The 18,653-nt window shown below is 42.1% G+C and overlaps 1 protein-coding gene across 4 annotated transcripts in view; it reads left to right on the forward strand.

The window, feature by feature from the left end:
* Positions 1-18,653, forward strand: part of LOC122550462 (nectin-1-like) — a 70,262-nt gene that overhangs the window by 24,553 nt on the left and 27,056 nt on the right. For 2 of the 4 annotated variants that reach the window (XM_087987895.1, XM_087987894.1), the window contains exons 2-3: positions 13,039-13,341; positions 15,650-15,755. In XM_087987895.1, coding sequence (XP_087844021.1) covers positions 13,039-13,341; positions 15,650-15,755 — 409 coding nt within the window. Of the gene's footprint in view, positions 1-3,109; positions 3,441-13,038; positions 13,342-15,649; positions 15,756-18,653 lie in introns of those variants that run through there. The other 2 variants (XM_087987896.1, XM_087987897.1) reach the window with 2 other exon arrangements.

The following is an 18,653-nucleotide window of genomic DNA, read 5'->3' on the forward strand; positions in this document are numbered from 1 at the left end:
TAGTAAGCCCAATGCATCCATCATTAAGGTTTTATTAAAACTATTTTTCCTGCAACAGCTGTACATGTGTAGTCTTCCCAATGCCCTGGTGTATTATCTGGTGTTTCTATCTCTTTAACCAAGAAGTTACATACTACTCGGAGAGGGTTCCAATGATAATTCACTCGGCAGATTGCTGGAATAACAGGTTTACCATATCAGGAGGGATTGGGTCAACAAGGCTTGTATTCACTGAAGATTGAGAGGGTATTTTGTTGAACTGTATAAAATTTTGACAGGGCTGGACTGATTTTATGCAGGTTGATGTTCTGGGTCATGGTGTCAGGACACAAGGTAGACCATTTGTATGTGCAACTAGGAGGAATGTCTCTACTCAGGTGATGACCCTGGAAAATTCACTATCACAATGGGACAATATAGTTAAGAAATACATAGCTTTTTAGACACTGACAATGTCAAGGGTAGAGGAACAGAGCAGAAGTACAACCTGCACATTGATTTGGATGAAGGAATCAACAGCTAGATTTGCTGATGACTTCAAGATAGCGAGCAAAGTAAATTGTTAGTGTAAGGTAGCCTGTCTGCACAGTGATATAGATGAAGTGAATGACCAAACAAATAAGTACATGGAGTACAAAGTAGGAAAAATGTGAACAGTATACTATTTAAATAGAAAGAGATTGTAGAAAAAGCAGGGGATTCTGGGTGCCCTGGTGCTATGAAATCACAAGGTACTATGCAGATGAAACAAGTCATTAAAGACAAATTGGACAATGTTATTTATCGCAAGCAGAATGGACCATATAAAGTACAGACATTTTTACTGCAGTGGTGCAGGCCTTAGTCAGACCACACCTAAGATGTGATGTTCCGTTTCGGTCCCCTAATTTGAAAAATTATAATTGTGTCAGTACTTCAGAGACAGTTTATTCCTGAGCTAAAAGGGTCATCTAGAAAAATGTTGTAAAAGTTGGGACAATACCTTTTAGAGTTTGGTCGAGCAAGAGGTGATTTTAATGAAACAAGATCTAGAAAGGACTGGATTGAGCAAATACAGGTAAGATGGCTCCTTTATGGCAGACTCTAGAAGCAGGAGAGCTGGAGATTAAAATAGTTTTCAGAGGATCGCTAGCCTGTAAAGTCTGCTTCCTAGTAAACAATATATGCTAAAAATTTACTTCACAGCAGGATCAGATAGAATTTGAATAGACAAAGGAGTAGAGAGTTGTGAAGTGCAGACAGGAAGTTCGAATCGAGACCACAATCGGGTTATTAGCTTATTGATTGGTCGAGTAGCATCTGAAGATCAAATAGCCAATTGCTGCTCATGACCCATTTCTCATTAAAATGTCCCACATCTGCCAATTAGGAGAAAGACAAGGGCTTTAAGGCATCACCTCAGTACCTGTAAAAGGCTCACTACCTCAAAGTACCCTGGAAAAGGCACAGTATCTCAAGCAACTCACAATCCTGCTTACAAAGGATGCTATCTATTCCCCTAATGAAACAATCCCCTACAGCTGCCATTTGACGTTTTGCTTCCTTCTCTTGAATGGCCCCCTGTACCATGGTGCCATGTCAGCTGGCTCATTCTGCCTTCAGCTCTGTTCCTCATCCACACAGGGAGCAAATACATTGTACTTGTTGGGCAAGGAAAAGAGCTGAGGCTTCTCTGTTCCTGAATATAGGATCTCTCTACCTGCCTCATTTGCTTTCACACACTGCTGTCCCTGCCCACTGACCTGAATCTGAAGTACTTAATCTACCAGGTGTGACCGCCTCCTGAAACAAAGCATCCACGTAACTCCGGCTCTGCTGGATGTGCCACAGAGTCTGAAGCTCGGTCTCCAGCTTATCAATTCTGAGACAAAGTTTCTTCAGCAACACATGCTTGCTGCAGATGTGGTAACTGCAACTCGCAACAGGATCTGCCAGCTCCCACAACATGCAGCTACAGCACATCATCTGCCCAGCCATCTCTACCTAGTTAGTTAATACCTCGTTAGTTAATTAATTTATTAATTAGTTTTTCAGTGTTTTTATTTCCAATTTTTGACCGATTTCTTACCAGCCAATCAGGACACAGCTTTCCTGAGACTCACATTTTCTGTTTGGCTTTAGTTACTCTGTGTGCACCTCCCTCTAACTCCGCTCTCAGGCCACAAATCCCTGAGGTAAATTAGTTTTTATACTCACCGCTCCATATGCTCCTTTCTCTATTTCTCTCAATTTGTTGGGCAAGGAACCTCTTCCAGAACAATAAACTTGGAAATATTCTCCACATCATATCCCAACATAGTTTTTTTTAAGACTCCACATTCAGTGCATTCTTTCAATGGGTGTTTCCTCTTGTCTTCACTGTACTATTAGGCATAGATTCTCCATGAGGCATCAGCCTGTTGCCTTTTTCTGCGTTGGAATGGGAATCAGAAAGAAGAATAGCAGTGCAAAGATGGATTTCTGGTCACAAACTGGACAGTTAGTTCAGTGATGACCTCCACTCATATATATTTTCCAGATGAATGCATTGCCTGAACATGAGGGTGCAGGTCACACATCAAATGTTCAGGATTATGATAGGTGACACCGTGCAATTCATGTGTATGCCATAGCTAGGCCGACATGATAAACAGGAGGAAGGTGACAGTCTATCAAAATTTGGGAATTCTTGTTCGGAAAGCAAGGCCCAGCTGGTACCAAATGGAAATGCATTTGGGAAGAAAACTAAATGTTTTGGGAAGGGGGTTTTAGAGTTCCATGGGAAGGAAAGGGGAAGCCAAGCTCAAATGTTCCAAGTAGAACCCAGATTCATACTGCTTCTACTCCTGGCCCCAATAAATGTTTTCAAAATGTCTCTTCGGGCCCTGCGTTGTTCATAATCATTAGCAGCTGTGAAGTGTGAATGCTATCCTGACAATTAATATTACAGCACGGGACTGATGGCATCATCAAAGAGGATTACAATGAGTTCATGCCAGTGCCTGAGTCACCTGCTCAGTAGTGTGGGCTACAGTCAATTTCAATCCAATACAGTAGAAAGCAGGAAAGGGGATATTTTAATTGCCTTTCATCCAGCCTTGCACCAAAATGTTGGCTTAAAAATCCTCTTCCTGCCATTGGTTTCCTGATTTTGAGATCTGTCGGTGATGATGCCCTGCTGCCGTGTACAATTTTCACTGAACAAACTATCTCACAATTCATGTGGCGACACAAGCGTGGTCAACAACAATGGAACTTTTTCACAGCAGTTTTCAAAAATGGAAAGGATGAAAGACTTAACGATATATTTGACGGCAGAATGACCTACGTTGGCCAAAGTTCCAAAAATGCGTCGATGTATTTGAGAAATATTACCCTAAGTGATGAGGGGATATACAGCTGTATTTTCACTTTATTCCCTGATGGGCCTGTTGAAAAGGACATACGGCTAATCGTAAGAGGTGTAGAACCTTTCCATTTTAATGTCTGACTTTTAATATCACTTTTAATGTTGCACTCTTGCCTCCAAGTCAAAGCCCAGGCTGGAACACAATTTTGACTCTACAATGTAGTACTGACAAATGTACATGACAGGTGTTGTCTTTCAAAAGCATGTTGAGATTGTCCTGGGTGGGTGTAAAATATTTCATGTCACTGTCTCAAAGCAGAATGCAGGAGTTCTCCCTGGTGTCCAGCAACATCACAGACAAAAATTCTGGTCATTATCACAATGCCGTTTATAGGATTTTACTGTCTACTAAATAGTCACTGCATTTCAGATATTAAAATGCTTCCCATTCTAAAATATTAATTTGGTGTAAATTGGTTCAAAAGTTGAAGTTTTAAATTGGAGGAAGGCTAATTTTGACGGTATTAGGCAAGAACAGCCGATTGGAGGCAGATGTTCACAGGTAAAGGGACAGCGGACAAATGGAAATGTGGACGGCACGGTGACACAGTGGTTAGCACTGCTGCCTCACAGCGCCAAAGACCGAGTTCAATTCCCGCCTCAGGCGATTGACTGTGTGGAGTTTGCACATTCTCCCCATGTCTGCTTGGGTTTTTCTCCGGGTGCTCCGGTTTCCTCCCACAATCCAAAAATGTGCAGATTAGGTGAATTGGCTATGCTAAATTGCCCATAGTGTTAGGCGAAGGGGTAAATGTAGGGGAATGGGTCTGTGTGGGTTTCGCATTGGTGGGTCAGTGTGGACATCTTGGACCAAAGGGCCTGTTTCCACACTGTAAGTAATCTAATCTACTCTAAAAGAAAATGGAAAGCCCTTCAAAAATGAGATGATGAAAGTTCAGAGACAGTATATTCCTGCTCGGGTGAAAGGAAAGGCTGGTAGAAGTAGGGAATACTGGATGACTAGAAAAATTGAGGTTTTGGTTAAGAAAAAAGAAGGAAGCATATGACAGGCACAGACTGGAGGGATCAAGTGAATTCTGACAGTATAAATGCAGTAGGAGTATACTCAGGGGGAAATCAGGAGGGCAAAAAGAGGACATGAGATAGCTTTGACAAATGAGGTTGAGGACAATCCAAAGGGTTTTAAAAAAATATATTAAGGAAAAAAGAGTGACTAGGGAGAGAATAGGGCACCTCAAAGATCAGCACGACATCCTATGTGTGAAGCCACAGGAGATGGGGGAGATACTAAATGAGTATGTTGCATCAGTGTTTACTGTGGAGAAAGACATGGAAGATATAGAATGTAGGGAAATAGATGGTGTCATCTTGAAAAATGTCCATATTATAGAGGAGGTGGTGGTGAATGTCTTGAAACGCGTAAAAGTGGATAAATCCCCCAGACCTGCTCAGGTGTACCTTAGAACTTTGTGCGAAGCTAGGGAAGTGATTGCTGGGCCCCTTGCTGAATATTTGTATCATCGATAGTCACCGGTGCCAGATGATTGCAGGTTAGCTAATGCGGTGCCATGTGGTAAGAAATGCCAGGGAACTATCGACCAATGAGCGTGACATTGTTGGTGGGCAAGTTGTTGGAGGAATCCTGAAGGACAGGATTTACATGTATTTGGAAAGGCAAGAACTAATTAGGGATAGTCAGCATGGTTTTGTGTATGTGGGAAATCATGTCTCACAAACTTGATTGAGTTTTTTTGAACAAGTAACAAAGAGGATTGATGAGGGCAGAGCAGTGGATGTGATTCATATGGACTTAGAGTCACAGAGCCATAGAGATATACAGCATGGAAACAGATCCTTCGGTCCAACTCGTCCATACCGACCAGATATCCCAACCCAGTCTAGTTCTACCTGCCAGCACCCGCCCCATATCCCTCCAAACCCTTCCTACTCATATACCCATCCAAATGCCTTTCAAATGTTGCAATTGTACCAGCCTCCACCACTTCGTCTGGCAGCTCATTCCATACACGTACCACCTGCTGCGTGAAAACATTGCCCCGAAGTCTCTTTTATATCTGTTCCCTCTCACCCTAAACCTATGCCCTCTTGTTCTGGACTCCCCGACCGCAGGGAAAAGACCTTGTCTATTTACCCTATCTATGTCCCTCATGATTTTATAAACCTCTATAAAGTCACCCCTCAGCCTCCAATGCTCCAGGGACAATAGCCGTAGCCTATTCAATCTCTTCCTATAGCTCAAATCGTCCAACTCTGGCAATATCCTTGTAAATCTTTTCTGAACCTTTTCTAAACCTTTCAAGTTTCACAACATCCTTCTGATAGGAAGGAGACCAGAATTACATGCACTGGTGACCTAACCAATGTCCTGTACAGCCGCAACATCATCTTCCAACTCTTGTACTCAATACTCTGACCAATAAAGGAAAGCATACCAAACACCGCCTTCACTATCCAATCTACCTGCGACTCCACTTTTAAGGAGCTATGAACCTGCACTCCAAGGTCTCTTTGTTCAGCAACAATCCCTAGGATCTTACCACTAAGTGTATAAGTCCTGCTAAGATTTGCCTTCCCAAAATGCAGCACCTCGCGTTTATCTAAATTAAACTCCATCTGCCACTTCTCAGCCCATTGGCCCATCTGATCAAGATTCCGTTGTAATCTGAGGTAGCCTTCTTTGCTGTTCATTACACCTCCAATTTTGGTATCATCTGAAAACTTATTAACTATACCTCTTACGCTCACATCCAAGTCATTTATATAAATGACGAAAAGTAGTGAACCCAGCATCGATCCTTGTGGCATTCCCCTGGTCACAGGCCTCCAATCTGAAAAACAACCCTTCACCACCACCTTCTGCCTACTACCTTTGAGCCATTTCTGTATCCAAATGGCTAGTTCTCCCTGTATTCCATGAGATCTAACCTTGCTAACAGTCTCCCATGAAGAACCTTGTTGAACATCTTACTGAAGTCTATATAGATCATGTCTACCACTTTGCCCTCTTCAACTTTCTTTGTTTCTTCCTCAAAAATCTCAATCATGTTTGTGAGACATGATTTCCCACCCACCAAGCCATGTTGACTATCCCTGATCACTCCTTGCCTTTCCAAATACATGTATTGGTCTATGGTCACTGGTCTATGGTTCCCTGGCTTGTCTTTACCACCATTCTTACAACAGTGGCACCATGTTAGCCAACGTGCAGTCTTCAGGCAACTCACCTGTGACTATTGATGATATAAATAGCTCAGCAAAGGGCCCACCATTCACTTCCCTAGCTTTCCACAGAGTTCTCGGGTACACCTGATCAGGTCCTGGGGATTTATCCACTTTTATGCATTTCAAGGCATCCAGCACTTCCTCCTCTGTAATATGGACATTTTTCAAGATGTCACCATCCGTTTCCCTACATTCTGTATCTTCCACATCCTTTCTCACAGTAAACACTGATGCAAGATACTCATTTAGTGTCTCCTCCATCTCCTGAGACTCCACACAAAGGCTGCCTTGCTGATCTTTGAGGGGCCCTATTGTCTCCCTAGCTACCCTTTTGTCCTTAATGTATTTGTAAAAACCCTTTGGATTCTCCTTAATTCTATTTGCCAAAACTATCTCATGGCCCCTTGTTGCCCTCCTGATTTCCCTCTTAAGTATACTCCTACTGCCTGTATGCTGTTCTAAGGATTCACTTGATCTATCCTGTCTATACCTGACATATGCTTCCTTCTTTTTCTTAACCAAACACTCAATTTCTTTAGTCATCTAGCATCCTGTAGCATTCTGCACCCTCTCTGAGACATCCTCGATCCTGGCACCAGGGAAACAACACACCATTCTGATTTTTTGCGAATGGCCCCAGACACATCTGTCTGTGCCTCAGACTAGAGGGTCTCCTTGCACAATCGATCTCTTGGAACCTGACGTACCCCTCATTACATTAGAGCCAGTTTCAATACCAGAAACTTGGCTGTTTGTGCTACATTCCTCTGAGAATCCATCTCCAACATTTTCCAAAACAGCATATTTGTTTGAAATGGGGATAGCCACGCAAAACTCCTACAGTACCTGCCTACCTCTCTTACCTTTCCTGGAGTTAACCCATCTATGTAACTGTATCTGTGACTTTTCTTCCTTCCAGTAAGTGCCATCCATCACACCCCCTTGCTCTTGTAAATTCCTCATTGCCTCTAATTGTCACTTCAACTATTCCATTCGATCTAATAGGAATCGCAACCAACTGCATTTATTGCAGATATAATCCTCAATGACACTTAAACTGTCCCGAAACTCCCACATCCGATAAGAACAGCATATCACTCCACTAAGGGTCATCTTTGCCTATTCCAATCTGCAGACCCAGAAAATAGCCCTGTCTTATTCCTCTGCAAAACACTGCTCCAGGCTAATTTAATACTTTTGGCTTATATTTGTAAGTTTAATCAAGAGACATATCTCAATAAAACATATACTCAAGAAAGAACTCACTCTACTTACTAATGCAGACTTACTGTAAGACCACACTTAAGTGAATATTTTTATCTGTCTTTGTGCTGTGACCTCTCCCAAACAGGTTCCTCCAAGACCAGTTGTGAATTTCAATGTTTGTTAACTTTCCCAGATGCACTCCGGTGTCCAGAGATACATGAATTAAACACAAAAGGCAGTAACTGCATGGGTATACTGCTGTGTCAGTTAGCAGTGTGGGTTTCTTTCTCTCTCGCTCTCTCGGTCTCTCTCCTGCACTGACCTGACCATGTGCTGCCTTTGTCTGTTCCTCTCCCTTTTAAAAGTGCCATTGTTTTGACTTTTTTCTCCAAAGTTGCAAAACAATGCAAAAGCATATAAAACAGTAATTGATGCTCCTGGAATTCAAGGAAATCACCTCCAACACCTAAAATACCTCAAAAAAGGAGCAGCCTGTTACAGCCAGAAATTTTTTCCATTCTCCATCTTTGATTACTTCAATAAGGTGTTTCACAAGGTTCCTCATGGGAGACTGGTTAGCAAGGTTAGATCTCATGGAATACAGGGAAAACTAGCCATTTGGACATAGAACTGGCTCAAAGGTAGAAGGCAGAGGGTGGTGATGAATGTTTGCTTTTCAGACTGGAAGTCTGTGACCAGTGCTGTGCCACAATGGTGGTTGCTGGGTCCACCTACTTTTCGTCATTTATATAAATGATTTGGATGTGAACACAGGAGGTATAGTTAGTAAGTTTGCAAATGACTCCAAGATTGGAGGTGTCGCGGACAGCAAAGCAGTTTACTTCACATTACAATGGGATTTTCATCAGATGGGCCAATGGGCTGAGGAGTGGCAGATGGAGTTTAGATAAATGTGAGGTGCTGCATTTTGGGAAAGCAAATCAGTGCAAGACTTATACACTTAATGGTAATATCCTAGGGAGTGTTGCTGAACATTGAAACCTTGGAGTACAGGTTCATTAGTTCCTTGAAAGTAGAGTTGCACGTAGATAGGATAGTGAAGAAGGCATTTGGTATGCTTTCCTTTATTGGTCAGAGCATTGAGTACAGGAGTTGAGAAGTCATGTTGTGGCTGTGCAGGACATTGATGAGGCCACTTTTGGAATATTGCATGCAGTTCTGGTCTCCTTCCTATCAGAAAGATGTTGTGAAACTTGAAAGGATTCAGAAAAGATTTAAAAGAATGTCACCAGGGTTAGAGGACTCGCACAATTGGGAGAGGTTGAATAAGTTGGGGCTGTTTTCCCTGGAATGTCAGAGGCTGAGGGGTGACCTTATAGAGGTTTATAAAACCGTGAGAGACATGGATAGGATAAATAGACAAGGTCTTTTCCCTGGGGTTGGGGAGTCCAGAACTAGAGGGCATAGGTTTAGGGTGAGAGGGGAAAGATATAAAAGGGGCCTAAGGGGCAACTTTTTCATGCAGAGGGTGGTGCGTGTATGGAATGAGCTGCCAGAGGAAGTGGTAGATGGTGGTACATTTACAGCATTTAAAAGCCATCTGGTTGGGTATATGAATAGGAAGGGTTTGGAGGGATATGAGCCGGGTGCTGGCAGGTGGGACTAGATTGTGTTGGGATATCTGGTTGTCATGGAGGATTGGACCAAAGAGTCTGTGTCCGTGCTGTACATCTCTGACTATGTTATGGAACGTCGTGACAGTGCAAAATTCAAATGTGTTTCTTTCACCTGGGAAATTTTGCGTTCATTATGAAATGGATTAATGTACATAGAATGAACTGGTAGAATGGGCACAAAAACCGGGCTAAAAATCACACAACACCAAGTTATAGTCCAACAGGTTTATTTGGAAGCACCAGCTTTTGGAGTGCTGCTCCTGTATCAGGAAAGCTAGTGTTTCCAAACAAACCTGTTGTATTAAGACCTCGCGTTGTGTGATTTTTAACTTTGTACACCCCAGTCCAACACCAGCTCCTCCAAATCACAAAAATCTGGATATTTTACATATTTCAGTTAATAGATTAAAACCAATGTAGTGCTCATGCCCCAATTCTTGACATGCAATGGCATCTGGTGATGTTACCATCTCTTTAAAATCTTGTCCTCTACCTTGGGCTTGATCTTCAGTTATATTTATGCAGTTCAAAGGCTTAAGAGTCCTACTGCCTGTGACATCTATGACTCCCCAGATCCCGTCTACCGCCTAGAAGGTAGGAGTCAGCAATGTGATTTAATTCTCCAATCACCTGGTGAGTGCAGTTTCAACATCACTCAAAGAGCAGCATTATCCAAGATAACTTGGTTTGCTCGATTGGCATCCAACCCACCACCTTCAACATCAATAGCAACAGCATGTACCATCTACAAGATGCATTACAGCAAATCACCGAGGCTTCTACAACGGCATCTTCCAAACCTACAATCTCGGCCATACAGGACAAACAGCAGATGCGTGGGAACACCATCTGCAAGTCCCAAGTCAAACACTTTCCTGACTTAAAATGATATTTAGCTCATTGTCACTCAGTCGTACACCTGAACTCTTTAATAGCATCATGGGTGTCAGTATGTTCAAGGCTATAGCAGTTCCATTAGGCAGCCTACTACCACCACCTCCATGGCAGTAACTGCTGGCCGAGCCAGCAATACCAACTTCCTATAAATGTATCAAAATGAAGGTACACGGCCTGCTTTCAGATCAGTGACAACCCAGTGTTTTAAGACTGCAGTTCATTGCATGCTTATAATTGCAGGCTCCCACACTGCTACCATTCCCTCTTCCCTTCCTTTCCTTCAAACGCTTTTTATCCCTACTGAGAAAAACTCTCATTAAATAATTTGAACATTTGTTCGGTGTTGTTGAATTGGCCCAAACGCTGAAAAATGGAAAAATTCCAATAGGTTCTGTGTGGGCTTCCCTGGAGCCCATTCATTAGTAGCACATCTTGGGATTTGAGCAGAAGTGGGCTCACTGGAAATTGTTGTGCTATTGCAGCCCTCAGAATCTGCAAACATCACCATTTGATATAATCAAGGTGACAAGATCTAAGCCAATTTAATAATGTTAGTTGAGTATGAGATATTGGCCATTGTTTGTTCTGCTGCTGCTTCTATTCCCTAGAGTGGAATTCTCTGAACAAGCACAGTGCAGCCAATGTTTTCATTTTTGGCTATGAATCTTGATCCTTGTGCTTTCTCCCCAGCCTTGCTTGACCCTAGACTCTGGTAGTTCCATTGGAGTGAATTGAGGCTTGCTTGGGCTGTCAGTCTCCCCAGTGGGATAAGAGTCTAATGATTGCCCGTTCATCCTCGCAAGAAATCAGCATAGAACATAGAAAAGTACAGCACAGTACAGGCCCTTCGGCCCATGATATTGTGCCAAAGATTATTCCTAATCTAACATAAAATAACCTAACCTACGCACCCCTCAATTCACTGCTGTCCATGTGCATGCCCAACAGTTTCTAAAGTGTCACTAATGACTCTGCTTCCACCACTGCTGGCAACGTATTCCATGCATTCACAACTCTCCATAAAAAGCTTATCTCTGACTTCTCCTCAATACCTTCCTCCTAATATCTGAAAACTATTACCCTTCGTGCTAGTCAATCCTGCCTTGGAGAAAAGTCTCTGGCTATTGACTCTATCCATGCCTCTCATTAACTTGTATACCTCGATCAGGTCACCTATCTTCCTCCTTCTCTCCAGAGAGAAACGTCCAAGCTTAGTCAACCTCTCTTCATAACACTCGCCCTCCAGTTTATGCAGCAACCAGGTAAACCTCCTTTGCACCCTCTCCAAAGCCTCCGTATCTTTCCTATAATAAAGTGACCAGAACTGGACACAACATTCCAAGTGTTGTCTCACCAGCGTCTTGTAGAACTGCAGCAAAACCACGCAGCTCTTAAATTCTATTCCCCTGTTAATGAAAGCCAAAACACCATATGCTTTCTTAACAACCCTATGCATTTGGGCGGCAACTTTGAGGGATCGATGTACTTGCACACCCAGATCCCTCTGTTACTCCACACTGCACAGAATCCTGTCTTTAATCCTATATTCAGCATTCAAGTTCGATCTTCCAAAATGCATCACTTCACATTTATCCAGTTGAACTCCATCTGCCATTTCTGAGCCCAGCTCTGCATCCTGTCTATGTCGCGCTGCAGCCTGCAATAGCCTTCAATACTATCAGCGGCACCTCCAACCTTTGTGTCATTGGCAAATTTACTAACACACCCCTCAAACTCCTCATCCAAGTCCTTTATAAAAACTACAAATAGCAGAGGCCCAAGAACAGAGCACTGCAGGACACCGCTCACCACTGACCTCCAGGCAGAATGCTTCCCATCTACAGCAACTCTCTGCCTTCTTTCATCAACCACTTCCGAATCCAGACAGCAAAATCTCCCTATATCCCATATCTCCTGACTTTATGAATGGGCCTACTATGGGGAATCTTATCAAATGCCTTGCTGAAGCAAACTACTAGCACATAGAGAAACTGATCAGACCAGAAAGAAATCCCTAGTCCAGATTCCACAGTTAATAACTGACCTTCCTCAGATTTCATTAACGATGAAGGATGAGAATTGTTCTTTATACAGATGACTTCGTGTTATGCAGTTATCATTGGACTATTCACTCACTTCCAACACAGTGTCGTTAAATGTAATCTTTATTTAGTTGTTCATTTACAACTATTCATTTCCTGAGTTTACTTTTTTCCTAAATAAACTAAAATTGTTTTCTGCAATTTTCCAAGAGGGTTAATTCACTCCCTCTCACTTGATCTTGAAAGTGTTAAAATGTAAACTGCTGTCCTGATACCCAGGATGCTATTAATTAAAACACACTAATACAATTGCATGGTGAGTTTCTCCAGCAGAAGTTGAAGATCCCATTAGTCCATACTGTACAGGACTGTCCATAAGCAGAGAGGTCTTGCAGTTTATTTGTATTTTACAACAGAGGTTTCCATTGTCATCTCAGTCTCTTTTCACCATTTCTTTCTGTGGTTTCCTCAAGGTAAGTAATAAAATTCTTTCATCTTTCATTTGGATAAACATCTTTCATTTGACTGAGAGGATGGACTGCAAAACTTGGATGTCATTGTGATGTCTAATTTGAACTAGGTTCAGTGTTTGATGTTGGTTAATCATTCAGAAAGGATCATGACATCTGAATGTTCTAAACTACACTTCTTTGTCTCAATTTAGCTCCTCCGACTGTTACCATCCAAACATATCCAGACTTTTCTCTGACTGACTGCAGGAAACGCCTCATTGTCATCTGTACAGCAGCAAATGCAAAGCCAGCCGCCAGTATCACTTGGAAAGCCCCTTTCGTTGTATGTACCAATGAAATTATTGGGCCTCCTGCTGCAAATGGGACTGTGACTGTCTCTAACTGGTTTCAACTGTGTCCAAATAAGTCGCTTCATGGGCAGAAGATTGTCTGTCTTGTGGAACATCCAACCCTCATAGCTTCAAAACACATTCCTTATCGACTGACTATTGACTGTAATTACAATTCTATCCTATTTTTCATTATATTTGTGTTAATATTTGTAGTAAATACACAATGAGGTGCAAGAGTGAAGTAGAATTTGTTATGGCTCCATTTTAGCTGTACAACTGTGGGGCTATTAAAAAAGCAGAAGCCACTTCTTTTACTCCTTCCTGTTGTGCCTCCACATTCACCTTTTTCGAACAAGCAAGCAGGACACCCAGAGGAAGGAATCAGCAATCTGTTTGTCAAATCTAGGCTGTATATTTCAATGTTGTCAGAACCTGTATTAACTGGGGCTTGAATGAGAAGGCAGCTTTGACAAATTTACTGTGAAGAGAAATCCTTAGGGAATTGAATCCTTAACTAGAAAAATACATTTTAAGCCTACGTTGTAAAGGAAGAGGCATGAGCATTTTGGTGTTTTTACAAGCATATGACAAAACTCCAATATACTGCCCCCACCTTGATGTCAAATTTCCTTCACCTCTAACTGACAGACTCCATCACCATGTGTACATTAAACTACTCTCCTGCCAGTTACAAGATGCACTGCAGAAATTCACCAAAGATCCTCGGACAGCACCTTCCAAACCCGTTATTACTTCCACATAGAAATTTAAGGGCAGCAAATATATGGGAACACCATGTCCTTCAAGTCCCCCTCCAAGTCACTCACCATCTTGATTTGGATTGCAATTCCTTCACTGTCACTGAGTCAGAATCCTGGAATTCCCTCCGTACCGGTATTGTGGGTCAACTCATAGCAGGTGGACTGCAGCGGCTCAAGAAGGCAGCTCACCACTACCTTCTCAAGGGCAACTAGGGACAGGCAATAAATGCTGGCAAGCCAGCGACACCCGCATCCCACAAACGAGTAAAGAAAAATTAAGTTTGTGCTGTTTCTGAATGTCTACCAGCTCCACTGTATTACAGACATCTGTAGTGTTTAATTTTGCTGAGGCTCTGTTGTTAAGCTCAGCAGTGTCTCTTGATCTCTGGCCTTGCTAGGTCCATGTACTACTCTGCACACTTCCCGCCTATCCATTAACATCTGAGCCATAGAACAATGTGACTCATTATGTAATTCTGTATTCTTTATTGGGAAACTTCTCACCCATTAAATTGTTTTCCACCTCTTGCAAAAAGTTATCCAAATTATAAGCGAGTAAAAAATACTCATGTCCTTTTTAATGGTTTTGCCAATTACCTGATCGATGTACCCTCTTCAGTTCCCCTGCCAGAGGAAACATTCGTCCCAATTGACCCAAATTAAATCTTCCCCAATTATTTTTAACATTTCTATTACATCTGCCCTCTATTATAATCTCCATAGAGACGTACAGCTTGCAAAAGGAGATTGGGATTTCAGTTGATAGTGAAAAAAATGACATGACATTACATTTTTGAACTTGTATACTGCAACACGATGTCTTTTTGAAAGCAACTTACAATTTAAATTCTTGAAAGGAATATTTCTGTTTTCTACTTATAACTCATCACATTCTCCCTGGAATTACAGTCCCTTCAGCAGAATCCACGCTTGCTCCCAGATTCCAAAGTATTTTTGTATTTCGCTTTAGCTGACTAATAACTTTCAGGAACCATTTCCTGAGACTTTCTGTTGTTACTGCTGAGTTTCTATCTCCTCCACCTCCCCCCACATGTGCAACATCATTGAAGGAAAAGAAACACTCTGAAAATGCCTGTTCAACTTTCTAACATTTGTTTGTTTAACTTTTCATTAATCATCCTTGACCTATGACATGTGACCACACAAATTCAAAGCAGAAGACGGCTTCAAGTCTACTCCACCAAGATCATGACTGAACTGATTGTCATTTCACTTACACATTCCCGCCTACACCCCAACCAAACATTAACTCCGTTGTTTCTCAACACACTCCACAAATACCATCTTGACTGCACTAATTAATAGAGGATTTTTAATATTTCATTCAGGATATGAGTATCCCTGACTAAATTGTCTGCCATTGCCTTCGGGCATATTCAAAGAAGGAGAGACAGAGAGAGAAATTGAAATTAATCTTGGGTGTAGCACAAATCTGGTGATAGCAAGTTTGCAATATATTTTACACTCCATAAAATGTTCCTTAACAAAAAGAAGATAAGGGAATATGGAATCTCGGGATTAGAATTGCATTCATCATGTGGCAGATAACCACTAGGACAATGGGCCAAAAAACATGTTCTGAAATGTTGTTGCAGCCTGATCATTTTTCCTTAAATGTGCATGTTTGAATTACTGATTGTTTTTAATGATTTCGAAAATTCAATTCTAATGAAAAATTTTATTTTCAGACATTTCATCAGCTTTTATTGACTATCAGATGACTGAAGATGACGGCTTATACCTGATTTGTATTGCAGATGCTAATCCACTTCCGACTGAATACATCTGGACAAAGTAAGAACATTTCTGTTTTATTACCCAAATACTAGGAGGAGCTGGCATTGCAGCAAAAATACACTACAGGCTTCACATTCATGTGACGATCAGTTCAACTAATTCCTGCCTTGTACGATTCTCTAGCGTTTCAAATCACAAACCAGTAACCTGTGCAAATTCTGGAATGGGAGCACTGACCATTTGCAAATTTCCAATCTGAGCTCCTATTAGGTGAAACTCTGTCAAAGTACTCAATTGTAAACTTCACTGCAATGTTTCTTGCACTTTGGAGCTGAGATTAAATTCATATGTAGTGAAATTCTACTTCTCTCTGCAGATAGGAATTGGTTTGCTCAGTCCCTGCTTTTTAATGGTTGAGAACTCCCAACATAAAATTCCACATAATTCGAAACTTGATAATCACAATAAAGATGAACATAGCTGACAGACAAATTAAAAGAATCCCATGGATCTGAAAATGCAGTATTTCTTTTTTTAGATTAGATTTCCTACAGTGTGGAAACAGGCCCTTCGGCCCAACAAGTCCACACCAACCCTCTGAAGAGCAACTCACCCAGACCCATTCCCCTACGTTTACCCCTGACTAATGCACCTAACATTACGGGCAATTTAGCATGGCTAATTCACCTAACCTGCACATCTTTGGACTGTGGGAGGAAACCCACGCAGACACGGGGAGAATGTGCAAACTCCACACAGACAGTTGCCCAAGGCGGGAGTTGAACCCGGGTCCCTGGCGCTGTGAGGCAGCAGTACTAACCACTGAGCCACCGTGCTGCCCTTATATTTATGTTGTCTTGTATAAAAATATATGGAATTTCGCTGACTTGGATTCTGCAATTATGAGAATGGGGTTAAGAGAATAGGAGATGAATGCTTATGTGAATCCCATAATAATACAATGTATTTAGAGAGGTCATAAAGGTGGATAAAAGAGAAACTGAGGAAAAATACAAGCTTAAGGTTTGAGTTGAGAGAAGCCTGACATAAGTTAGGGCTGGTGGGCGAGGGAGAAGGAGGAATTGATGGATCAACTGGGAAGTTGGGGAGGATTAAAGATGGTGGTGATCTGAATGATCAGCCGTGCTGAGCTCTGCACCCCAACCCAGGGTAGTAATATTTTTTATCCCTCCACCTTAGTTTTATTTGAAAAAGCTACCGTTTAAATTTTTAATTGAGCGTGCGAGGATGACGAAGGGGAAGCAAACGGCCAAGTCTTAACACTTGGGACACTCACCGAAAACATCAGGTGGGCCCGAGACTACAACTGCGGAAGCAGCTGCAGGTGCCTCGGCAGCTGTGAAAGAAATGCCTGCGCAGCAGAGCATCGTGGAGGAACCGGAGCGATCCAACAGCTGATCCAGGAGATGAGGGAAGAGACTCGTAATCAGCTGGAGCCAATGTCGGCCATGCTGCTAAAGCATGAGAAGGAGTTGGAAGGCCTCAGAAAGCGAGTTGAAGAGGTTGAGCAGCAGACTGCGGCGTCAAAGACCGAGTTCAAGTCCTCAGCAGGGCAGATCCATGCCCTTGAGAAACAAGGTTGGGCCCTGTTTGAAAAAAATTCAAGGTGGAAGAAAGAATATCCGGGTCGTCGGCCGGCCAGAGGGAGTAGAAGATGAGCAGTCAGCAAGTTATTTTTAAGACTGATTGCCACAATTTCTTGGCTGGGATGCCGAGGCCGTCCGAGTGACGGTTGACAGAGCTCTTCGGGTTGCGGTGCACAGATCCAGTCAGGGCCAGCACCCCGCCTGATTCTGCTCCAGGGACAAGCAGAGAGTCATGAAAACTTCGAGAAGTTTGAGAGATCCGCAGGCCCTGACCTATCAGAGAACTAAGATAATGTTTTTCCAGGACATTTCTGCGGCAGTGATTCATAAGAGGAATTGTTTGGTGAGGTTAGGAGAAGGTTAAAGGACCTTGGTATTCAGTATTTGACGAGATACCCAATGATGCTTTGTATTGCTTAGGAGGAGACTGTGCAGTCGTTTGATTCCTCGAAACAAGCCAAAAATATCTTGGACACTTTAAAATAATACAGAAGTATTTATGGATGTGGACAATGATGTCTGTGTTTTTTGTCTTGCTTTCATTTCTTGTTCTTTCACTCTTTTCCCGTTGAAGTTGTTGGTGATTTTTTTTCTCTCTGAGCTGGAGTGGTATTGATATATTGTGGGGGTGGGCAGTGTGCTCACTGTTTTTGTTATACCTTTGTGTTTACAATGTCCTTTGTTTGGTTTCTTCCATTGCTTGGGTTTGGGCTTGGATATGTGGAAAATGTAAGTGCCCTCTGTGGGTAGCGGGTAGAGTCCCCGGTTAAGTATTGTTTGGGTTTTGTAGTTGGTTTACTTTTTATTTTTGTAAATAGACTCTGAGTCTTTTGAATATGCTCAACATGCTGCAAGACAAATTCTTTCCCTCAGCAGGTCAAAGGTGATTGTAAAGAATCATGGTTAGCAGCATGCTTAAATGCTGCACTTGGAATATCAGAGGGATTAATTCGCCAGTTAAAAGAAAAAAAGGTGTTGTTGAGGCTTGAAAAGGAGAGGGTCGATGTTGCCCTGTTGTAGGAGACTCACCTTAATGACAAGGAACACTTGAAGTTGAAGCAGGGTGGGTTTGATCAGATGTTTTTTTCGTCTTTTAGTACTAGAAGCAGGGGAGTGGCTATACTCATCCAGAAGGGTCTCCCATTTAATTTAATAGATTTAATAGATGTTAAAGATGAGTATGGTCAGTTTGTTATTCTTAAGGCCCTTCTACATGGTGAGGAATATGGTATTTTAAATGTCTGTAGTCCTCTGGCCCACTCTCTTAAATATCTGACTGATGTACTATCTAAACTGATGGCTTTGGCATCGCCGCATATTATGATCAGGGTGTCTTTAATTGCCTTAT

This window comes from Chiloscyllium plagiosum, unplaced genomic scaffold (assembly GCF_037043375.1).
Source record: "Chiloscyllium plagiosum isolate Xiang-an unplaced genomic scaffold, Cpla_swu_hap1 HiC_scaffold_6, whole genome shotgun sequence".
In the NCBI taxonomy this organism is placed as follows: domain Eukaryota; kingdom Metazoa; phylum Chordata; class Chondrichthyes; order Orectolobiformes; family Hemiscylliidae; genus Chiloscyllium; species Chiloscyllium plagiosum.